The sequence below is a fragment of the Pan paniscus genome, chromosome 6, assembly GCF_029289425.2.
Source record: "Pan paniscus chromosome 6, NHGRI_mPanPan1-v2.0_pri, whole genome shotgun sequence".
Classification (NCBI taxonomy): domain Eukaryota; kingdom Metazoa; phylum Chordata; class Mammalia; order Primates; family Hominidae; genus Pan; species Pan paniscus.
In genome coordinates this window covers 44,024,858-44,045,073 of record NC_073255.2, presented here as the reverse complement: position 1 = coordinate 44,045,073, position 20,216 = coordinate 44,024,858, and the positions used below count along the sequence as shown (strand labels likewise).

General features: G+C 40.2%; 1 protein-coding gene across 4 annotated transcripts in view; it reads right to left on the bottom strand.

The window, feature by feature from the left end:
• The window catches only part of POU6F2 (POU class 6 homeobox 2), a 491,076-nt gene that overhangs the window by 258,291 nt on the left and 212,569 nt on the right, over positions 1-20,216 (bottom strand). For all 4 annotated transcript variants that reach the window (XM_057302852.1, XM_057302850.2, XM_057302851.2 and 1 more), the window contains exons 3-4: positions 6,661-6,752; positions 3,362-3,590 (exon numbers count right to left, since the gene is read on the bottom strand). In XM_057302852.1, the coding sequence (XP_057158835.1) occupies positions 3,362-3,590; positions 6,661-6,752 (321 nt within the window). The remainder of the gene's footprint in view (positions 1-3,361; positions 3,591-6,660; positions 6,753-20,216) is intronic.

Here is a 20,216-nt window from a genome sequence, read left to right as displayed (position 1 = left end):
CAAATCTGCCTGTGCCTTGATCCTGGACTTCCCAGGCTGCAGCACTGTGAGGAATACAATCTGTTGTTTATAAACCACCCTACCTATGGTTTTTATGTTATAGCAGCCCAAACAGACTAAGGCAGGGAGTTGCCTAATGAACTTTGAATAATCTCCCTAGATCAGCATTTCTTAAACTTTAATGTGCATGGGGATTATCTGGGGATCTTTTAAAAATGCAGATTCTGTTCCGAGAGTCTCAGGTATCTCGGGCAGAGCCTGAGATCCTGTATTTCCAGCAAGCTCCCAGGAGACATTGATGCCGCTGGTCTGGGGACCATGTTTTAAAGAGGAGATTGTGATATGACCCCCGCTGTCAGAGTCGAGAAGAGCTGCTCTCAGTGTAACAGCATGTCATGAGTGCTCATTAAAATACATGTGTAAATCATGGCCTCCAAGGCTCTGAGAGCTATTCTGTGTGACTTGATAGGGGATGTAAATGAACACGCTCTCAATCACTTCAGTAAAAAGGAAAATATTTGAAAACTTATCCCTGAATGCCAAACCATTAAGAGACTGATGTCAGCAACTTTTTTTTTTCCTTTCATCCTAGCAAATTTGTGACTTTTGAGCTAGAAGAATAGACAGGCTAGAGGGCTGGGTAGGAAGGCTGGAGATAATTCCAGTTGGCCGAACTGTTTCATGAATAAAAGCTTAACACTTCACAATGAGGAAAAGGGCACTATTCATGACCAAGCATGTTACATGGTAACAGGCTGTGCTTCAGACTAGGTGTGCAGACTAGGTATGCAACCTGCCCCTCACAATGACCCACCAAATCTGTTTTATAAAATCACTGGAGAAGTGGGGTGTTTATTATAGACGAGCAGACTTAAGAGTTGTTTTTAAAGACTCTGAAAAGCCTTGGGTTGATAAATACTGTATTTATTGTACAGGAAAGAGATGGGGGAAAGGAAACAGCCTTCTCCCCTCGCTGTTGACTGCATGAATGCATGTAAGGATTCCTTCTAAGGTACTGATAGTCCATTTACAAGATAGTCATTTACCTTTGAGAGAGGATGAGATTTGAGGTCATCCTGATGACTAGCTCAGTCTCAGAACCCCTGCAGATGACCTTTCAGCCTGTCAGACATTCACTCACCATCCCGAGTCCCACTGCTTCTGCAACATAACCTGGAAAGCTCCACAAGCCATTGATTCTGCCTAGGGATTATCAAGGGCTGTGCAATAGGTCACCTAAAGGTGGGAAAATCAGCTTTGGGATGGCTGCTGGTGGATTGATTACAAGGTGACCACTGGCTTTGCCCTTTAGGTGGTGGACATTTATCTTGGGCACTTTTGAGGCATGAGACTTTCCTGATTACCATCCTTATTGCCCTTGAACTTCTCGTTAGGATGACCACCTCTTTCTGGGTTACCTGAGACTTATACTAATTAGAAAGCTTTTCCTATAACCAGCTGATTTGCAACTGGGAGGTGATTTATTCTAATAACCTCATCACCTTCCCTCCAACGTCAGTCAAATTTCAAAGAGGAAGACAAAGGGGGAAATGTTCACTTGTGCTTGTGTAGCAGACAAGAGCTTGGGCGTCAACTCCAACCCACTTCTGAAGATGATGCTGAGAGGGAAATTGTGTCAGAAGTGCCCAGGGATAAGAAAAGCAAGTGCTTTTGTTTCCCCTACTTAATCAGGCTACAAAGCTTGGGATTCCTTTTCTGAAACCAGAGGTGACTCAAAGAACCAAACTCCAAACTATAAGCTAATAATGAACTTTGATATTTACAACAAACAAAATCAAAAGGGAAAATCTTGGTGGAAGAAGTCCACATTGGACCAATCATTAATTTTGAACCCTTAAAAAAACAGGTACTAATATCTTAAGAATATCAAACCATGATCAAGAAATAACAAGCCTACTTTTTTTTTAAACTCTGATTTTTGGCATCCATCTTAACCAAGCAGGATTAATTTGTGGCCTAGGAGCTCTTCGAGCTTATGTTTATTTATAATATTCAATATTCCCATAAGCACAAATGTTCCAAACGGAAGGCTGCATTTTGATAATGCCCATTTCTTCATTAAGATTTCATCATCCACCTACATTAAAACGCCTCTCCCTACACTTTGTTGCTTCGGCTTTCACCTTGTGTATTCCTGCTTTATTTGCTTAATCTTGAGATCTGGCTTCCCAGGCACTCTCAAATTTGAAACAAGCAAAGTTTGTGCATTAGTGTATCCTGGGCATGCATGATTTATGAATGGCAGGTTTCTTGGCACAATTTAATGGTACAAGAGAGACTTCGTTTTAAACATTAAAATGGAAGTCAAGAAGTGGCAACAATGGGTGGGGTAACAGAACATAGAGAACGGAAAGAAGTTTGGGTCAAGAGTTAACAGTTCTTACTTGGTCTGTTTCTTAGTCTTGTGGACTGATTCTCCGATAAATTATATGAAGCCCTAACATTTGACCAGCTAAAAAAGTATTTTAAATTGCTATTCTGATAACTTACCCAGACAAGCCCTCATTCTGCAAAAAATTTAATTGTTAATGTTTATATATATATGAAGAAAACAAACATCTTTGACTAGTCCAAAATAAATTCATTTTCTCTTTAGCAGGCATCCTATTTATATTCAGGTCATTTTCCACCAAAATAATTATTCCTCTGACAGAATCTTTTGTAAATCAATCTATCAGTCAATGCTACCAAATCTTTTAAAGAAAAGTCAAAACCTTCATAATATCAAGACAACTACCCTTCCTAAGTAAAATTAGAGTCTGACTTGTTACACGTCCCTGTAGTATAAAGGCTCAACATACAAGTCTATTTTTCTCATTGCAAAATATGAGCTCAAGTAACACAATTTTTGTTTAATAACTATAACTAAAACATACTTTGTAGAGCAAAATAATCATTAATAAATTATTCCAAATAATATCTTGTATTTGAGATGTTCCAATCACTTCAAACACAAAAAAGCAACCTCTAACTTTTCTTTACTCATGGCTAAATTGAAGAATTGGTGAGATGATAACTCAGGTCTTCAAATAACAACACAGGAATTTTACTTTTAAGTTTCTGATATGTCATGCAATGATGACTCATAAATGATTCCAGGAGACCTGAAAAGTTTTGATACCAATGTTAGGAAATGAGGATTGATAAAACCAATGGCTTGTGCAGGCTCAGGATTCACAGACAACTGAAAATTTTGCTTCCTATGGAAGCCTTCCATATCATTTAGGGCAGAAGCAACTCTGAACCACATTCACCATTCTAGGCACTTTTTTTTTGCCCACTTCAGAGAATACCGGCCAATGGGTAGAGCCTTACGTGGCGCATGGACACTATGGATTACCTTGTAGATTTTGCAATGGCAGAGTCATAATGCCTCCGGCTGCAGCTGCTGCCACCAGCCCTTGGATGTTGGTGAGATTCGCTGTTGGCAGTGTGAGAACCAGTCCTTGCTGGCCTCCTAGCTGTCCCGCCATGTTGAAGGGAATGAGGATTGGCTGGTTGAGGGCTGGGGGGCCTCCCGGCATCACGCCGGCCACAGCAGAAGCTAACTGCTGTGCCGTCAGAAGTGGCTGCAAGGAAACAGATACAGCTAGCTCACTTTCCTGTGGAACCAAGGCATGGGTTTTAAAAACATCTTCTTTCCATTTAAGTAGGGTCAGAAAGTTCCCGAAGAAGTACCAAAAAACATGCTCTATCTCATTTAAAAAAAATGATTGGTAGAAAAAAATTTTCAAAGTTGCATTTCATTGATTTCTTTGGAAAATTTCATTTGGTTTGGACTTCTTCTGAGGAACTCAAATATCTTTACAAGTAATAACTTACGTTTATATGCTACTCTTCCATTGAATTTCCATTTGATCCTATCTTCATATATTTGAAGCTCTCAGCTAATTTATTCTCTGTTGTTCCAGAAAGAACTCATTGGGATCAGTGGGATTTTTTGATTCAAAAAGAGCAACGAAATACTACTTTTGACTTTTAAATTAACAAAAATAATGTAGAAAATTTACTCAATGCTGGAAAGTCTGTATTGACACCATTATGCAGATCTGTGGCTGGGGGACATGTACACTAGCATAATCCTTTTGGAAAGCAATTTAGAAATAGATTATCAAGAGCTGCAAAAATATTTATCCCCCTTTAACTCAGAATATACTCCTACGATATAGCTTGAAGATATTATTCAAAAGGAAATAAGATAACTGCATAAAAACATGTATTGTTTCAAAATACATAAATATTGAAAATAGTTTATTACAGTACTAAACTAGATGAAATATTGCGTAGTCATTAAAATGGATCATTATGACACCTCTTTAGAAAAATAGAAAATGTTTGTAATATGAGAATACAATAGAAAGTAAGCTGGATAACTATTAAGTAAACTTGAATGATTATTGTTAAAATGGTAGAATTATGTATGTACAATGACAAGATCTAAAACAGAATGTAAGACATAAAAATATTTGATGTGCATAAAACTTAAAATCTTTGAAAATAATTCTTTTGTTATTACTCTAACATCATTTGCCCAATTAAAATGATATTATACAAACACATGTTTACATCCACTATGGATGGAACAGCCCTTCTCTGGTAGGGAAAGGCAACTGCTGGGCATGTTTTGAGTGCAGCACGTGGGCTCTTCACCAGGATGACATGGGAAGGATTCCTGCCCTGGTCAAGGCAGATGACCACAAGAGTCATTTGATCTTAGAGTCCTTGATTCAGGACTTTCATTGCAGCCTTGTGGGAGCCATGTGGAACATAATAATCCTATATCTGTTGTTCTTCTACAAGAACCAACGCAAAATTCTTATGTGAAGGGTAGGAAATTAAATACAGGCATACTACTAAGCTCAATGTATAATAGCCAGGCACTATTCTAATGCTGTAGTTATTCTACCAATGAGATACAGAGAGGTTAGTAACTTGCCCAAGTCCCATGTCTAGTTGAGAGGGGGTTCAAGTTCAAGCCCAGGAAGGCTGCTCCAGAGCCCACGTTTACCCCTTTCTTGTATCCCCTCCGATACAAAGAACAGATTTAGAGAAGTGGGGCTGCTTTATCTGAAGAATGAGGGGAGGTGTGGAGAGGGCTAAGCCCACACTTTGGCCATTCCCTGCAGTGTTCCTTTCAGGACCCTTTAGGGGAGACTCTGCAGAGCCCTAGGATTCTGCACAGCTGAGTTTAGAACTGCTGCTTTAGACCCCACAGGCCTTGCTCCTAATGTATTTGTACACTTTGCTAAATTCACACCAAGTAACTGTGCTTCCCTTTTTAAAAAAATACAGTTATTCTAATGAGCAAAATAAATATACTTCGGGAATGTATACAAAATTATATGCCGGCCCTCAGATTCCAGGTGTTACATCACTGCCAATAGTGATATTATGGTAAGAGGGAAGGCAAATGCATAGCTCTCAGACCATATATGGGTCATAGATTTGGGGGTTTTGGCCTGCAGCATTTTAAAAATAGGATTTGTGGGCTCAGGGCAGGGCATGCACTCTCCAGTTTGTCAAAGGGCCACCACTCCTCACTGACCTGGGCCTGTGGGGCTGCCTACCCAACCTGAAGGCATTAGAGTGTGTTACCCCCAGTATGTTCACAGGAAGGTATGCAGACATACACACACACAGACACACATAATTACATGAACACACACACGATGTTACAAGCATAAAATTATAAAGCATATGACACCAAAAATCCTGTTCCTGAGAGTCCCAGGAAAACTCTCTAGGCTTCCATAAGCCAGCAGACATTTTCCCAGGCTTTCTGTCCACAGGCGCGGAGTGATCTGTGCTCCGAGATGGACTACGGGATCTGAGGCCATAGGGAGTCTTGGTGGTGAGTGGAATAAGAATGTCAAGGCCAACCCTCACTCTAAGCTTGGGTGAGCCCTCAATGTGCTTAAAGTCATTAACTTCCAGGAGCAATAATGACAATAAAAGGGAGAGAAAGGCCCAAGTCTCAGCTTCTCTTTCCAAAAAGCAGAATGAACTCTGAAAGCTTCACACTAAATGATAGAGGTAAAAAGGAAAAAAAAAAAAAAAAGCCCAGCCTTTTATAATTGTGTTCTACATCTCCATATAGCCCACACCAGGCTGCAAAAAACAAATATTGGACTTTAAAAAATAATGACTGTATTTCTTTATTAATGCAAGAGCTATGTGTGATGTACAGTATTGTCAAACCCAATAAGCTGAACTTGCATTAAAATTGCATTAACTTTTTTATATTAAATCACATCTTGTATTTCAAAAATGGCTATAGTAAGGTTGAAATAACTTAATTTTCTTCACACTCCAGTCATTAAAGTTTTACTTTCCAGGAAACTGCATGGTAACCAACAGCACAATTGTAGTGGGTTTTAAGTTAAAAAAAAAAAAAAAAAAGTGTTTCCACATGATTAAAGCCAAGCTTTCCTTTAAGAAGAGAGAAGAGTTTTGCAAACACATATTTTCTTGGTGGTATTTAATAAATAATGTAGTCATACAGCTTTTCATATGAAAACTTATTACCATCTTTGCTCTGTTGGAATTAATTGGATTTAACTCATTATTATTTATTTGGTGATTTATATGGTTAAACCATCCTAAATGCAGCCAGGTGGAAAGCAGCTGAGAGATACTGACCTGTGGCCCAACTGGAAATGGGGGGTGGGTCTGACTGGCCTGGTGTTGGTCAGGAGTGCCTGGGTCTGATAGTGCCGGGTTTCCTCTGGCCCCTGGAATTCAAAAGAGAAATACTCCCTTAATATATGATCCAGCTTGGGAACTGATGTCACATAACGTTAAGGCATAGATGATACGACAGAATGGTTTATCAATATCTCCAGTGCTCAAGTCACTTATCAACTGCATAAATAATGATGAGAGACATTCAGGATGGCCAAGTTCATCAAGAGGTAGAAGAATAGAACAGCAGGGAATGTAGCACAGTCAGTTTGCATAGAGTATGCCAGTGTGTCGTATGTGTGGGAAACTGCACCCTTTAAGTACAGGCAAGCCACAGCTAATCTAGTTTCCTAAAATTAAACAAAATGTGATCTCAGATATGACCAAGTCCATCAATATTTCCCCTAATATGGCTTTCCCCATCTCCTTCATATTCCCTAATATGGCTTTCCCCATCTCCTTCATACTCCCAAGTTCTTCTTCCGTACTCTTTGAACACTGAATCTTATGACATCGCTTTCCTGAAAACAAAGCCTTTTTCCATATCACCTTATATAATGTTCTAAAAAGAATATGGCTCTCCCTAAGCAAGTGCCCCAGGTGCTAATTGAAACAGTAGGAATCCCGCAATAGCTCCAGGGAGCTCCGCCATGCTAAGCACAGAACACAACTTGCTTCCCTTACCAGAATCCTATTGGACAGCAAAGCAGAAAAAATGAAATTCCACCAAAGAGCAAATCCTTCAAACCCTTTTAACATGGTCATTTCTCTACGTGTGTTTCTGTGCTTTGTTTCAGGACAAACTGTAGCAGGTAAGATAGTGGTAGAAACAATAGATACACAAACAAACAAACAAAACAAATAAAACCAGTGGCAATTTTTGAGAATTTCTACTTGGTAGCTTTGTTTCCTTGGAGTTTTCTAATGGGTGGCTGAAATCCAATTCCAAGCAAACCTTAACAAGATCCTCTTTCCTGATGTTTGTCCTATGAATAACAAGTGGAAGACAATTCAAACCCTGTTTACCGGCATGCCACGGACAACCCAGAAAAAAAGATATGACTCTGTCACACTTATAAATTTTAAAGAAGGTATTATTGGCTCATTTAAAACAAATTCTCCTATATATTCTCCAAAGGGACAGACTTATAAATAATGGAAACAGGGGAAAATACTTCAGCACATTAAGCTACAAATAAAATTGACTGCTACATATTATTCAATTGACTTCTATCTCTACCACAATGTGTCAATCATAACAGCATTTTATAATAGGATTAAGCAATAAATGTGCAAAGCCATTATGCAGAAATCTGAAAATCTGATTAATTTGTAATATTTTTTGTGCAGAAAGTCAGGAATGGACATTGCTTGGGGAATACTTACAAGCATTCTATTGAAATATCTAAATTGATTTGAAACAAACTAATAAAAACACAGACGTGCTGACATTTTATAAAGTGAATTCTGTCAAAATATGTTTGGCATTTTAATGATTGCTGTCATTTAATAACAAGGGTAAGATGACCCATCATAAGATGCCAACCATTTCCTCATAATGTGCAGAAGACCTTTCTTCTAAATTTTTTAGATGCGATTTACCTATTATGCTTAAAAGCACGGCATTTTAAGCTGGGAGATGGCTTGTGCAGTGCAAACCTTGCAAGTCTCTGTTCTTTCTTATATACCCAAGTCCAATTTTGCCCTAAAATTCTCAGCAGAAATTTATGTACTTCAAAGAGCTTATGAGGTTTCAAAGTGATGTTTTGGTCAAATATTCAGATTAGGCAAATTCTCAAATGGCTAAAAATGCACAATTTTTTAAAAATTTGGTTGTTTTCCCATACTTGCCAGGCATGGGTTTTTATACCAGACTATGAAAAGAGTGTTTTTACAATGCACAGAAAAATAGAAAAGTCCTTTTAAGCAATTAGAAAATGAATACCTGCATTCTAAAAAATTTCCATACCATGCCAAGCCCTTCTGTCTCTTCTTTCTTTCATGCATACCAAGCCCACTTTTTGACTCTGTTTCTAATGCATGCCATTGTAATGTTTAGGATTGGTCTCACACAGGCATCGTGTCAACAAGATTGTGCATTTGTTCCCCTCAACTTTACACAGATTACATTTGCTTACATTTATTCTTTGTTGCTTTGAGGCCTAGCTGGTGCTCAGTAGCTTGTTCTGAGGCTGGTTAATTCTCAAAAACCACGTTCAGTGCAGTCCAGGGCAATTCCACACAATTTCATGTGTAAAATGAAGTCTTTCACAGGCTCTAGAGGAGATTATGTATGCTCTCCTGCCTGGATCCAAAAGTAATGTTTCTTCTTAGTGTGCATCCCCATTTTCCCCAAACAGATGTATCACGCATAACCTTGCAGGACCATAAACTAATCCGTCTGGTTGGAAGGCGGCTCTGGAATCAGGGGCCTTCTCAGAGCCAGAGGGGGAATCAGGAAGTCAGAATGAATAAATGGCGTTGGCTAAGGGTTTCAGAGAGATTTGAAGCAACACTTAGCTGAACGTTTGCAGAGTATTTGACGTTGGATATTTTCATGGGCACAGATATGAAAACACAAACTTGAATGGGTTGGGTGGGTTCCTCCTGACCAGGAGCCTAGGAAACATGTTACATCTGAGACCAAGGAATTCCAGGAAAGCTCTCTGAAGTCTGTTCTGAAGTTAGCAGCCTATGCTTTTGAGGCAGCAACTATGAGCTCTATGGGACAGGGGCTGTGCTGCTGGTTCATCACTTTATGTTGTCATTTCATTCACATTTCTTTTTCAATAGAAATAGGGGTCTGGCTTTTAATTCAGCAGTGATATAATTCCTTTAAGATAGGTACTGGCATCCACGTGACTACTCACTGTTGTTTAACATAAACCTTTGAAATATCTTTAAATTATTAGCTTATTGGCAAATTCTACCTCGATTCCAATTTAGATATTAAAAGCCGTTTGGTGTAAGAGTTAAAACCAAGAATTCTAAAAAAATTTAAACTCTGCCTGGGTTTAAATTTAGCACTACCACTTAACTGAGAATGTGAACTCTGGCTTGTTTTCCAACTTCATGCATCACCTTGTAAAAGTCAGGGATAACAATAGTACCCCTCTCACAGCATTGCTGTTGTGACGATTAAATGAACTAATATGTACGTAACTTTCTTGAAACAGTGCATGCTTGCCATATAAGTGCTATTTCTCTTGATTATTATTATTTAATAAAGATATTTAATTTGTATTTTTTTTCGAGAGAGATAGTATCTCACTCTGTTGCTCCGGCTAGAGTGCAGTGGTGTGACCATTGCTCACTGCAACCTTGATCTCCTGGGCTCAAGCAATCCTCCTGCTTCAGCCTTCTGAGTAGCTGAGACTACAGGAGCGAGCCACTACACCCAGCTAATTTTTTCTTTCTTTTTTTTTTTTCTTTTTGGTACAGAAATCATCTCACTCCATTGCCCATACTGGTCTTGAACTCCTGGCCTCAAGTGATCCTCCCACATTAGCCTCCCAAAGTGCTGGGATTTTAGGCATGAGCCACAATGCCCAGCCTAGATTGTATTTAATCTAATAATATTTAATATTATTTGTCTATAATAGTGACCTGCCCCAAGTCAACTCAATTCATATTCCTGCCCCTCTGTCCCTTTGTGTGGAGTTCACATTCTCTTGCACACTGGCTAAAGGTGGCCACTGTGCACTGACTCTAACTCTGTCCTTGGCACCACTGGATGAACGTTTGGAACTCAACTAAATAGTTGGGTCCTGAAGAGCCTACAAAGCAAGATGTTTACATATATAGTTGCTTCCTTTAGTCCATGGTAGCATAATCAGGAAATATGGCACAAAGATAGTGGCAAAGTTTCCAAATTTTTACACAGACCATGGCTTATAGAAGTGGTTCTCACCCAGGCCTGTGAATCATTTGTGGAGCTTCCTGAACACAGAGGTTGATATCCCTCATGAGGCTACTGACAGAGCATCTAAAGCGTAGCTCATGTGAATGTTTTATGAAACTCTACCTGTGACTGAAGACCACAGGGAGCCAGCAGTGGCTTAGATGTTACCCAGGCAAGGCTGAATCTCCTTTGCGCTGAGACTGCCATATGCAATCCGTTTTCTAAATGGCAGATGGGTCTGCAGCTAGTGTAATCCCCTTGGCCTTCCAAGCTTCTTTATCTGCACCATTCTTTTATCATAATCCTGATTGACTTCTAGCTTAGCAAGGGAGGAATCATCTCAGATACATCTGTTTTGTAATTATGATTTGTTCACAGGTAATTTTAAAAATATAATAACTGATTTTAAAGGGATCATAATATAAAATTTAAAATAGCTACATAATAGAAGTTAATTCTCTGCAAATACAAGAAACCCTGTTTTGAATCTATTATGGAAATGATAGGTCATAAATGGTGAAGACATCAAAATACTGATTAGGAGTTTGGATGGTACACTTGGATACAACTTATTATTAATTGTTATAAGACCTGGTTGTCAGAGGGCATTTGTTCACTCAACACCATTGGTCCCAGGGTTGATCTCACATCTGAAACCCACAGGGTGCCTGCGGATCCCTCTGCTCTGAAGGGACTGTGACCCACAGAGGTGAGGGGGTGACCACCTGAGCACGACACTCCTTTCTTCAGTGCCCTCCTGAGGACCAAGCCTCCCACACTCCATTCTCTCCACCCAGCTCAAGCTGAGTCCCTGAAGAACCGTCACCAATAACTGTCACCGCACTCCTCATAGCAAGTTCATTTTTGTTTTCCAATTCTTTAAAAAAAAAAAATTGGTACAACAGATTTTCATTCACCAAGGGAAACCAGTCTCAGCATCTCTCAGCTACACTAAAAGTAAAATAGATGTTCACTCTTGCACAGAGTTTTGAATTGTTCCCTCTTTTTGGAGTTGACTCTTCCAAGTAAGTCATTTTAAGAAACAAATATACTCCTTTTAATCCCGAGAGTATATACTCCTTTCTGGAGCCTTACCCTTTGCAAAGAGGATATGACGGCCAGGGCAGATTGAGAAAGGAACAGAACTGCAAATACGAATTGCTCATCCCAAGCAAAACAACTCCACTTCCTCCCATGCGTCAGCGATCCCTCCAAAGTACAGTGCTTAAGATTCCCTGGTTAATGACTAATGCATTTTTTATGAATTGGGTTCTTTGGATAGAGAGTTTGGGTTTCTGTGCTCTCTGCATTAGCACAAACATAATCACATGAAGGTCACAGAGATCCCTCAGCTTTCTCTGGTATTCATACCTTTCTCACCGACTGTTTGCAGTTTCCACCAGTGAAGGAGGTGACACAAAGGTTACTTATTCTAAGACGGACAGTTGGATGCATTATTATTTCATGTTGGGTGTGAGAATCCCAGCTAAGCAGAGCAAAAGTCCCCTCTAAATTAAACTTTTTTCCTTTCAATTTTTTCAAGATTACTAAATGCCAAGGAGGGAGTGGAGGTGTCTATAAAAATCTCTGCTGACCTACTGCCACTGTTTGCCACTTTTTATTGCCAGTTAGAATTTCTTTATGATACTGGTCACACAGGTATTTATGTACAGAACACTGTACAGACCCTTAGTAGAATCTGAGACTCTAAGGCTAATTCTACAAGCCATGCTTGGAAATCAAATATTCATTAATCCACAAAACGGTTTGTACGTTTTTGCAAATTACATTGTCAGGTACTTGTAAATTCACCTATTGAGGCCTGGAGAACCAAGACTGTCTGATTACATTAATATGAAAAATGCATTTCTTTATTCTTACAGTGAGTGACTTATCTGGCTCCAGCAGAAGGAAGTCCAGCTTTCTTTGGGTGAGGGGTCTAGGTCCTAAGTGGTTCTAAATCTTTATTGTAAGGCTGCATCTACACATGAAAAGCCAAAGGGAGATTTGGGACAGTTAGATAAACTACAAAAAGAAATTCTACAAATCTCTTGTTTGGACTGAAGATGTTTTTGTACTTTCTGCCAAAATTCCTCAATAATTGCTTCATTTTTTATATGTAGATTTAGTCTGTGCTATAGAAGACTTTAATGACTTTTTTCTTCAAAATTTACTAAACATCCCTCAGTCTTCCTCCAATAATTTTTTATCATTTGTTTTCACATCTATCTAATAAAAGCAGAGCTAAACTCCTGTGATATCCAGCCCAATAAAGGTCTCATTTTCTGTAAATACTTTTTCTCAGAGAGACACGAAAAAAGGAGATAGTCATCAAATGTATTTTAGCAAAATTCCATGACATACTTTAGGCAGTTAGAGAACTTTGGGAGTAGAGATTATTCCTTGAGTACTGCTATCTCTACAAGAGTGTAAGTTCTTTCAGGGAAAAGTCTCTAACTCATTTTGTATCTCCCAAAGGCCAGCTCCAGGCCTTCATATGTAAGAATATACATATGTATGTATCTCTATATGTATGTGTGTATGGTGGTGTTGAGGTACATCACAGTGAGTTCAAATTCTTAAAATGATAGAGGTGTGTGTCAGAATCAGCGGAACGAAGTCAGACACAGATTTTAGAGCATTCAAAAATAGTTTGTCTGATTTTTAAAATGCCTTTTTAAGTCTAAGAAGCCTCGCTCATTTCAACACACTTCTCCCAGGAAATGCACACTTGCTCTGACAAGGTCATTGCTAGGAGGCACCCTCAACACTGCGCTCCATCCCTGGACAGTCTCCTTACAACTGATAGCTGGGCTCTGGAATCCACAGATGGTGCAGCCACACATGTTCTGGGCTTTCATGCCCATCTAAGCAGCCTCCCTCTTGCTTCGTCCTTGCTCAACCCTGTGCCAATGGGGTTAAATAATTTGTGGGGATCAGTGCAAAACACAAACGCAGGTCCTGGCCTGCGGCTGGTAAATCAATCCCTCCTTCCCCAAGGCACCACCCCAACCTATCGCACATGGGCGAACCCAAGGGATTGTAACCTTCCGGCTGGGATGTGTTGGAGAGCTGGATCGGGTTGGACAGGAAGACCCTTGAGGAGTTGCATGCTGAGCATATGACCTTCCCCTCACCTGAGCCCAAGCCCCCTGAGAAGGGCAGAGTGGAGCACGTGACAGCCACACTGAGGCTTCCAGGGGCAGGCAGGGGCAGAGAGTGGGCAGCCAGAGCCCGTCCTGTCCTGGGGAGGTGAGGAAACTCTAAGCCCCCTCCACCCTCCTACACGCTCAGATGTCCCATTGGACTTTACTCATAAAACACAAATTCACAGACAAATTCTAAAGAAATTCAGGATGGTGACCTCAGGGCATTAAATCCCAGCCATGGGGTTCTGGGGGCTGCCGGGCTCTGTGAGACTGCAGCCGTCACCTGCTCGTGAAAGGAGCCCTCCCCATAGCTCGCTGCCGATTCCACTGACTCGGTTTCCATACAATTTTGGGTTACTAGTTTTCCTTCAAAAAACCTCAGAAAGGATCCTCAAATTTTGAAAATTGTCCCTGCACTTGAAACTGCTTCAAGAAAGTCGCTTTTCTAAATCAGTGCAAATTCTTTTTTCTTTTTTTTTTTTCTTGAGATGGAGTCTCGCTCTGTGGCCCAGGCTAGGGTGTAGTGGCTTGATCTCGGCTCACTGCAACTTCCACCTCCTGGGTTCAAGAGATTCTCCTGTCTCAGCCTCCTGAGTAGCTGGAATTACAGGCATACACCACCACGCCTGGCTAATGTTTGTATTTTTAGTAGAGACAGGGTTTTTCCATGTTGGCCAGGCTGGTCTGGAACTCCTAACCTCAGGTGATCTGCCTGCCTCAGCCTCTCAAAAGTGCCGGGATTACAGGCGTGAGCCACTGCGCCCGGCCCAAATTAGTGCAAATTCTTAAGAATGCTTATATCTACAGAGGAATTTAAACATGGCTTTTTTTCCCCAATAAGAAATCAAATCTACAAATCATCAACATGTCTATTACAGGTCATTATGAATGACCTCCTAAACATATCATTTGGTGGGAAATTGATAAAATACGATTTTGTTTTCTAACTCATTATCTATGCTGATAATAGAGAGACAAGGTATGAATTCTTCAAAAAAGGAAGCATTCGAAAGGTGTCACCTGCCTTTCTTCAACTGTAGATCTACCTTTGTAACAGTGTTTCGCTTTCACTACCACCACCACAGATTTTTATCTCCTGGCTGGCCGCCGAATCACTGCGGAGCTTGACAAGGAGACAAGATCTAGATTCTTCAAGGCAGTGTGATTGGCCTAGTTTTAAATTGTTTTCAGTTTACCTACCTATAGTAAAACAGGCAAGAATTACCAAGAGCTGGCTTTAAATGTGCTTGAAAAATGGCCAAAGCTGTTAAATAATCTTTGAAATTGTGGGACTAGCTTAGGTGAGGAGCGAGAGAGAGAAGAGCGTTTTGGGGGTGAGGAGATGTGGGCGAAGTGAGGAGAGCTAGTCCATGTTTTCTTACCTGATACCTGCATTACAGTATTGTGATGTGGAAATGGCAAGGCTAGAGAACGCTGTAGTTCTTTTTGCAAGATCCCCCCCTTCAGCCCACTTCTAAAACATTCTGATTTGTGTTCTAATATCTGCAAGGCTCTCTTTGCAGCCTTACAGACCTACAGGACTTCCCCATCTGACACCTTCTTACGAGATTTTCAACTGTTTTTACTCACCGAGACTGTTAACCAAGTGGCCCCACATGGATACTGGAAACCGAAGCCTGAAGAGGAGATGGGGACTGAACAGAGATCCCTGTGTTGTGGTGACATGAATCCGCACGCTTGGCTCAGACCAAAATTATCGTGAGAATGACAGTGATATCTCATTCCCCTCTTCTCCTCCAAGACCCCAGATGCCTTCCAGAAGTCTGAACGCTGCACAACCCTTCAGCAGCAAGGAAGGTACTAATCTGTCATGCAGAATATGATTTAAGCATGAGTTACAACAGAATAAGCCATTATTTCAATTGAAAATGATGGCCTCTGGGTGTAGTCACTTCTGCTAATATGCATGGTACAAGACCTCAGAGACCTTCAACACAGAAGACAGTGGTTCTTCCTGGGCAGTAGCTGCATTTGTGTCTGCAAAGGGCAGGTGATTAGATGATCACAGACCGTGGACCTGCCCAGATTTTGAGATTTCACAGTGCAGTCAAATTAAATGAGAACATTAATAATTGGGACAATAGGAACATGAATCTTGAAATTTAATTTTTCCAAGAAAAAAATTTTAATTGTCATGTGCTACTGTGGCCAGGAATTGGTTCCTTCCGCTGGGTTCTTGGTCTGGCTGACTTCAAGAATGAAACTGCGGACCCTCGTGGTGAGTGTTACAGTTCTTAAAGACGGTGTGTGCAGAGTTTGTTCCTTCAGATGTGTCCGGAGTTTCTCCTTCTGGTGGGTTCTTGGTCTCGCCGGCTTCAGGAGTGAAGCTGCAGACCTTCACAGTGTTAAGCTCTTAAAGGTGGCACGTCCAGAATTGCTTCTTCCTCCCAGGGGGTTCGTGGTCTCGCTGACTTAAGGAGTGAACCTGCAGACCTTTGCAGTGAGTGTTACAGCTCATAAAGGTAGTGCGGGAGCAAAGAGTGAGCAGCAGCAAAAGTTACTGTGAAGAGTGAAAGAACAAATCTCCCACAGCGTTGAAGGGGACCGGAGTGGGTTACCACTGCTAGCTCAGGTGGCCAGCTTTTATTCCTTTCTTTGGCCCAGCCCACATCCTGCTGATTGGTCCATTTTACAGAGCGCTGATTGGTCCACTTTACAGAGTGCTGATTGGTCCGTTTTTACAGAGTGCTGATTGGTGTGTTTACAAACCTTTAGCTAGATACAGAGCGCTGATTGGTGCATTTACAATCCTTTAGCTAGACAGAAAAGTTCTCCAAGTCCCCACCTGACCCAGAAGCCCAGCTGGCTTCACCTCTCACTATCATGATCAAACAAGACATTTTTAATGCCCTTCTCCCACCCCAAGGATGTGTTCTCAATCTCAAGACAATCCCTTAAAATGAATAATTTCAGCCTAATGAAAAACTCGCAGCATCCTGCTTTCTTTTTCACTTTCCTTTTGACCAGTGACTGTGTCATCTTAGATGGACCCTGGTCTGTTTGGAGTGTTTGGGAGTTTCATGTGTTTCGTGTCAGCAAGGTAGGATTTGAGGAATCACAGCATGCTCACTGCTTTTATTCTTCTAGGCACAGGAATGTGTGGCCAACACTCCTCTTTATTCAAAAGAATTTTGAATAAAGAATTCCTTTCTTCCCTCAATCCTTATTTTTAAGAGACAAAAATATAATTTCCTTCATATATACATATTTCTACGTGCCAGGTCATACACTAATGACTTTGTATATATTATTTCTTCAACTCTTACAATAACCCTATTAGGTGTTTATGATTATTCCATTCATTTATACAGGAAACAAAACTGTATAAACTGTCTAAATAAATAGACAGAAATTAACTCACTGCCTGTTTGGCACAATGAGGAAGCGGCAGAGAGATGAGTGTATCCGGGCTTTCTCACTGATGGCAGGATCACGTCTTTATCCAATTAGGTTTCTCTACTGCTCAAACATTTTACAATAGCTGCCATCGACTCAATACTTACCATGTGCCAGCCACTATACTCAGTATTTTATATCTGTTTTCTCATTAAATCTTCACAGAAGGTCTGTGTAATCAGGACCATCATTCCCATTTTGCAGATGTGGAAACTAAGGTTTAGACAGGTTAAGTAATTCACGTGTGGTCACAGTTAGTGAGTGATAGAGTTGGGACCTGAATGCAATTCCATTTGACTTCAAGACTACACTACATTATACATAAAATGCAAATATTTCAAAAAGACAGACCACAATAAATCACCAATATCATGATACAAATTGCATTTTTCAGATATTTTCCTCTGCATCTAATGGAACCTGGCCCCAGAGCACTCTACGTTCCCAGTATGGTGGGTGGAGGAGGGGAAATGGCAGAGAAGTGGGGGAAGGGGAAGAGTGGGTCCCACCAGAGATATCCTTCTCCTGTGCCCCATTTTTTTCCCCAGGAAAACTTGACCAAATTCCTAAGAAATAAGCACCCCCCGCAATCGTCTTTAAAATAATGTTAATAATGAGCTAAGTGCAGCTGCATTCTTAGTTTAGGGTCTCCATAGTCAAGTGTGACCCCTGGGCCAGCAGCATTGGCATCCCCTGGGACCTTGTGAGAAAGGCAGATGCTCAGGTCCCAGTCCAGCCAGGTCTCAGACCCGCCAAATCAGAATCTACATTATAACAAAGCCCCTAGGTGATGCACAATGCCCACGGTAAAGTGCAAGAAGCACTGGGTTTGAGTTTATAATTCTTTCCCTTTCTCCTTTTCCTTCCTCTCTTCCTTCCTCCATCCTTTTCTCCTTCACTTCTCCCTTTCTTGTTTCCTTTCTCTCTTTTTCATTCCTTCCTTCTTCCTCCCTTTCTTTTTTATTTGGGCAGTACTAAAAGCAGGAATGCACCAACAACTCCTAACTTGTATCAGACATTTGCAGTAGACTCTTAAATCCTATCCCACAAAAGTCAAGGGGGAGGCGTGAGAATGTGGAGAAAGAAAATGTGCTGGAGGAATGCTCTCAATCACAGTAATAACCTGGGCCACTTCTCACCCCATGCAACCTGCTGGGAGGATGCCCAAGGAAGAGGTTCACAGCAGGAAGAGCTGCTCCCATATTCTCTTAAAGGGAACCATATTTATCCTTTTTAAAACACAACAAAACTGGTGCCAAATGTAGCCCAATATCATTGCTCTGTTATTTATGGCAATTTTCCTGACCACTTTCTCCTTCCATATCCATATCTTTACTTTTCCATTTGTGAGGGTCCATGAAGATAAGAGTCTGGCCTATCCATTTCAGTTATTTGCTCTCAGAACACCACATTCTTTACAAAAGTAGCCAAAGCACCACTTTAAATAAGGGGAATGAAAATTTTAAATCCCTTAAAGCAGAAATAAAACAGCATTTCTACACAGATACTCCAAAAGGGTAGCATTTGCAATCCACTCTTGTGTGCAACTCAAAATCGGTGAAAGGAGGGTCATTTAGAACTCAGTAAAGGACAGGAAGGAAATACCTACCCCCAGAGGAATTACATTGCATGAAATTGTAGCATCACACCTAGTTAGCAAACCCTTATGGTAATAGAGCTTCTATAACAGACAACACCACAAAATTGATCAGGAAGAGAAAGATGTCGCACAACTCACTACAAGCAAATTACCAAGAGTTTCAAACCTTCTTCAAAGATGGGGTAACAAAATATTGCATTCCTATGAAGATTAAGTAGATCTAGAATATGAAAACTCAAATTAATGTCTCATCAAGAGATTGTTGGAGACTTTTTTCCTTCCCAAGAGTTGGTTGTAAAAAAACCAACCAGCCAAACAATTAGTCCAATTCATGTGTCTCTGACCATTTTCCCTCAGTCTATTTCTTCACATTACTATAATTGAAAAAGTATCTATTGCTAAAAGATGCTATTAACTTGAGTGCATTCATAGAGTGTTATATTACTAATAGACTTAGGTCATATTCTTTTATCCTTTTAGCAAAGCATTATTTTGTTGTCCTCTTGTTCTGAAGATTATGTTCCACTTAAAGTCAAATAGAACAAAAGCTCCACAGAACTTGTTCAGATTATTTTTATCATTATTTTAACACCATTACATGATAGTATCAACTGTGTAGCAATTTCCATTTGTTATATCAACTTATTATTGGGTCTGTGTCAGAGCTCATCTTATATAAATATCCCTACTAACCATGACTTGGACTCTGATTATAACTTACAGGTTTTCAGTCCAAATTCTTAAAAAATTTACTTCTTGAGTTTACATTTGATTTTAGAACTTTAGGGTCAGAATTGAAATAAGACACAGACAATGACCCTAAATACAATGGTGAAAAGGTGAAATAATAAAAAAAAGTATCCAATAGTTTAAAAATAGATGTCATATTTTATTAAATCCAAGATGTTATTGATGTAAAATTCATGAATATTTTGTTCCACAAGGAAAGAAACAAAGCTGCCAGTTAAACCATGACATGCCACTAATTATAAGGCACATCCCAATTTGCATCCCCAAATCTTCCTTTTAAGATGCCTTATTAAAATGTTGGTTAAAAGGCCGTATATCTTAGAATGAATAAAATACATTAGTACTCATTACTCAATGGGCTTTATATATCAGTGAGTTATGGCACAGACAATAGGAAGTCAAACAAACTGGAGATTTTGACGTACAATTTCTAAAGATCCTCAAGGTTTGGTGGGTTAAAATGTCTTTCTGGACTATGGCAGTTGGATAAAATGCCTTATTAGGAGAAGTTGACTCAGCTGGGCGTGGTGGTTCACGCCTGTAATCCCAGCACTTTGGGAGCTGAGGCAGGCAGATCACGAGGTCAGGAGTTCGAGACCAGCCTGACCAACATGGTGAAACCTCGTCTCTGCTAAAAATACAAAAATTAGCCAGGCATGGTGGTGCATGCCTGTAATCCCAGCTACTCAGGAGGCTG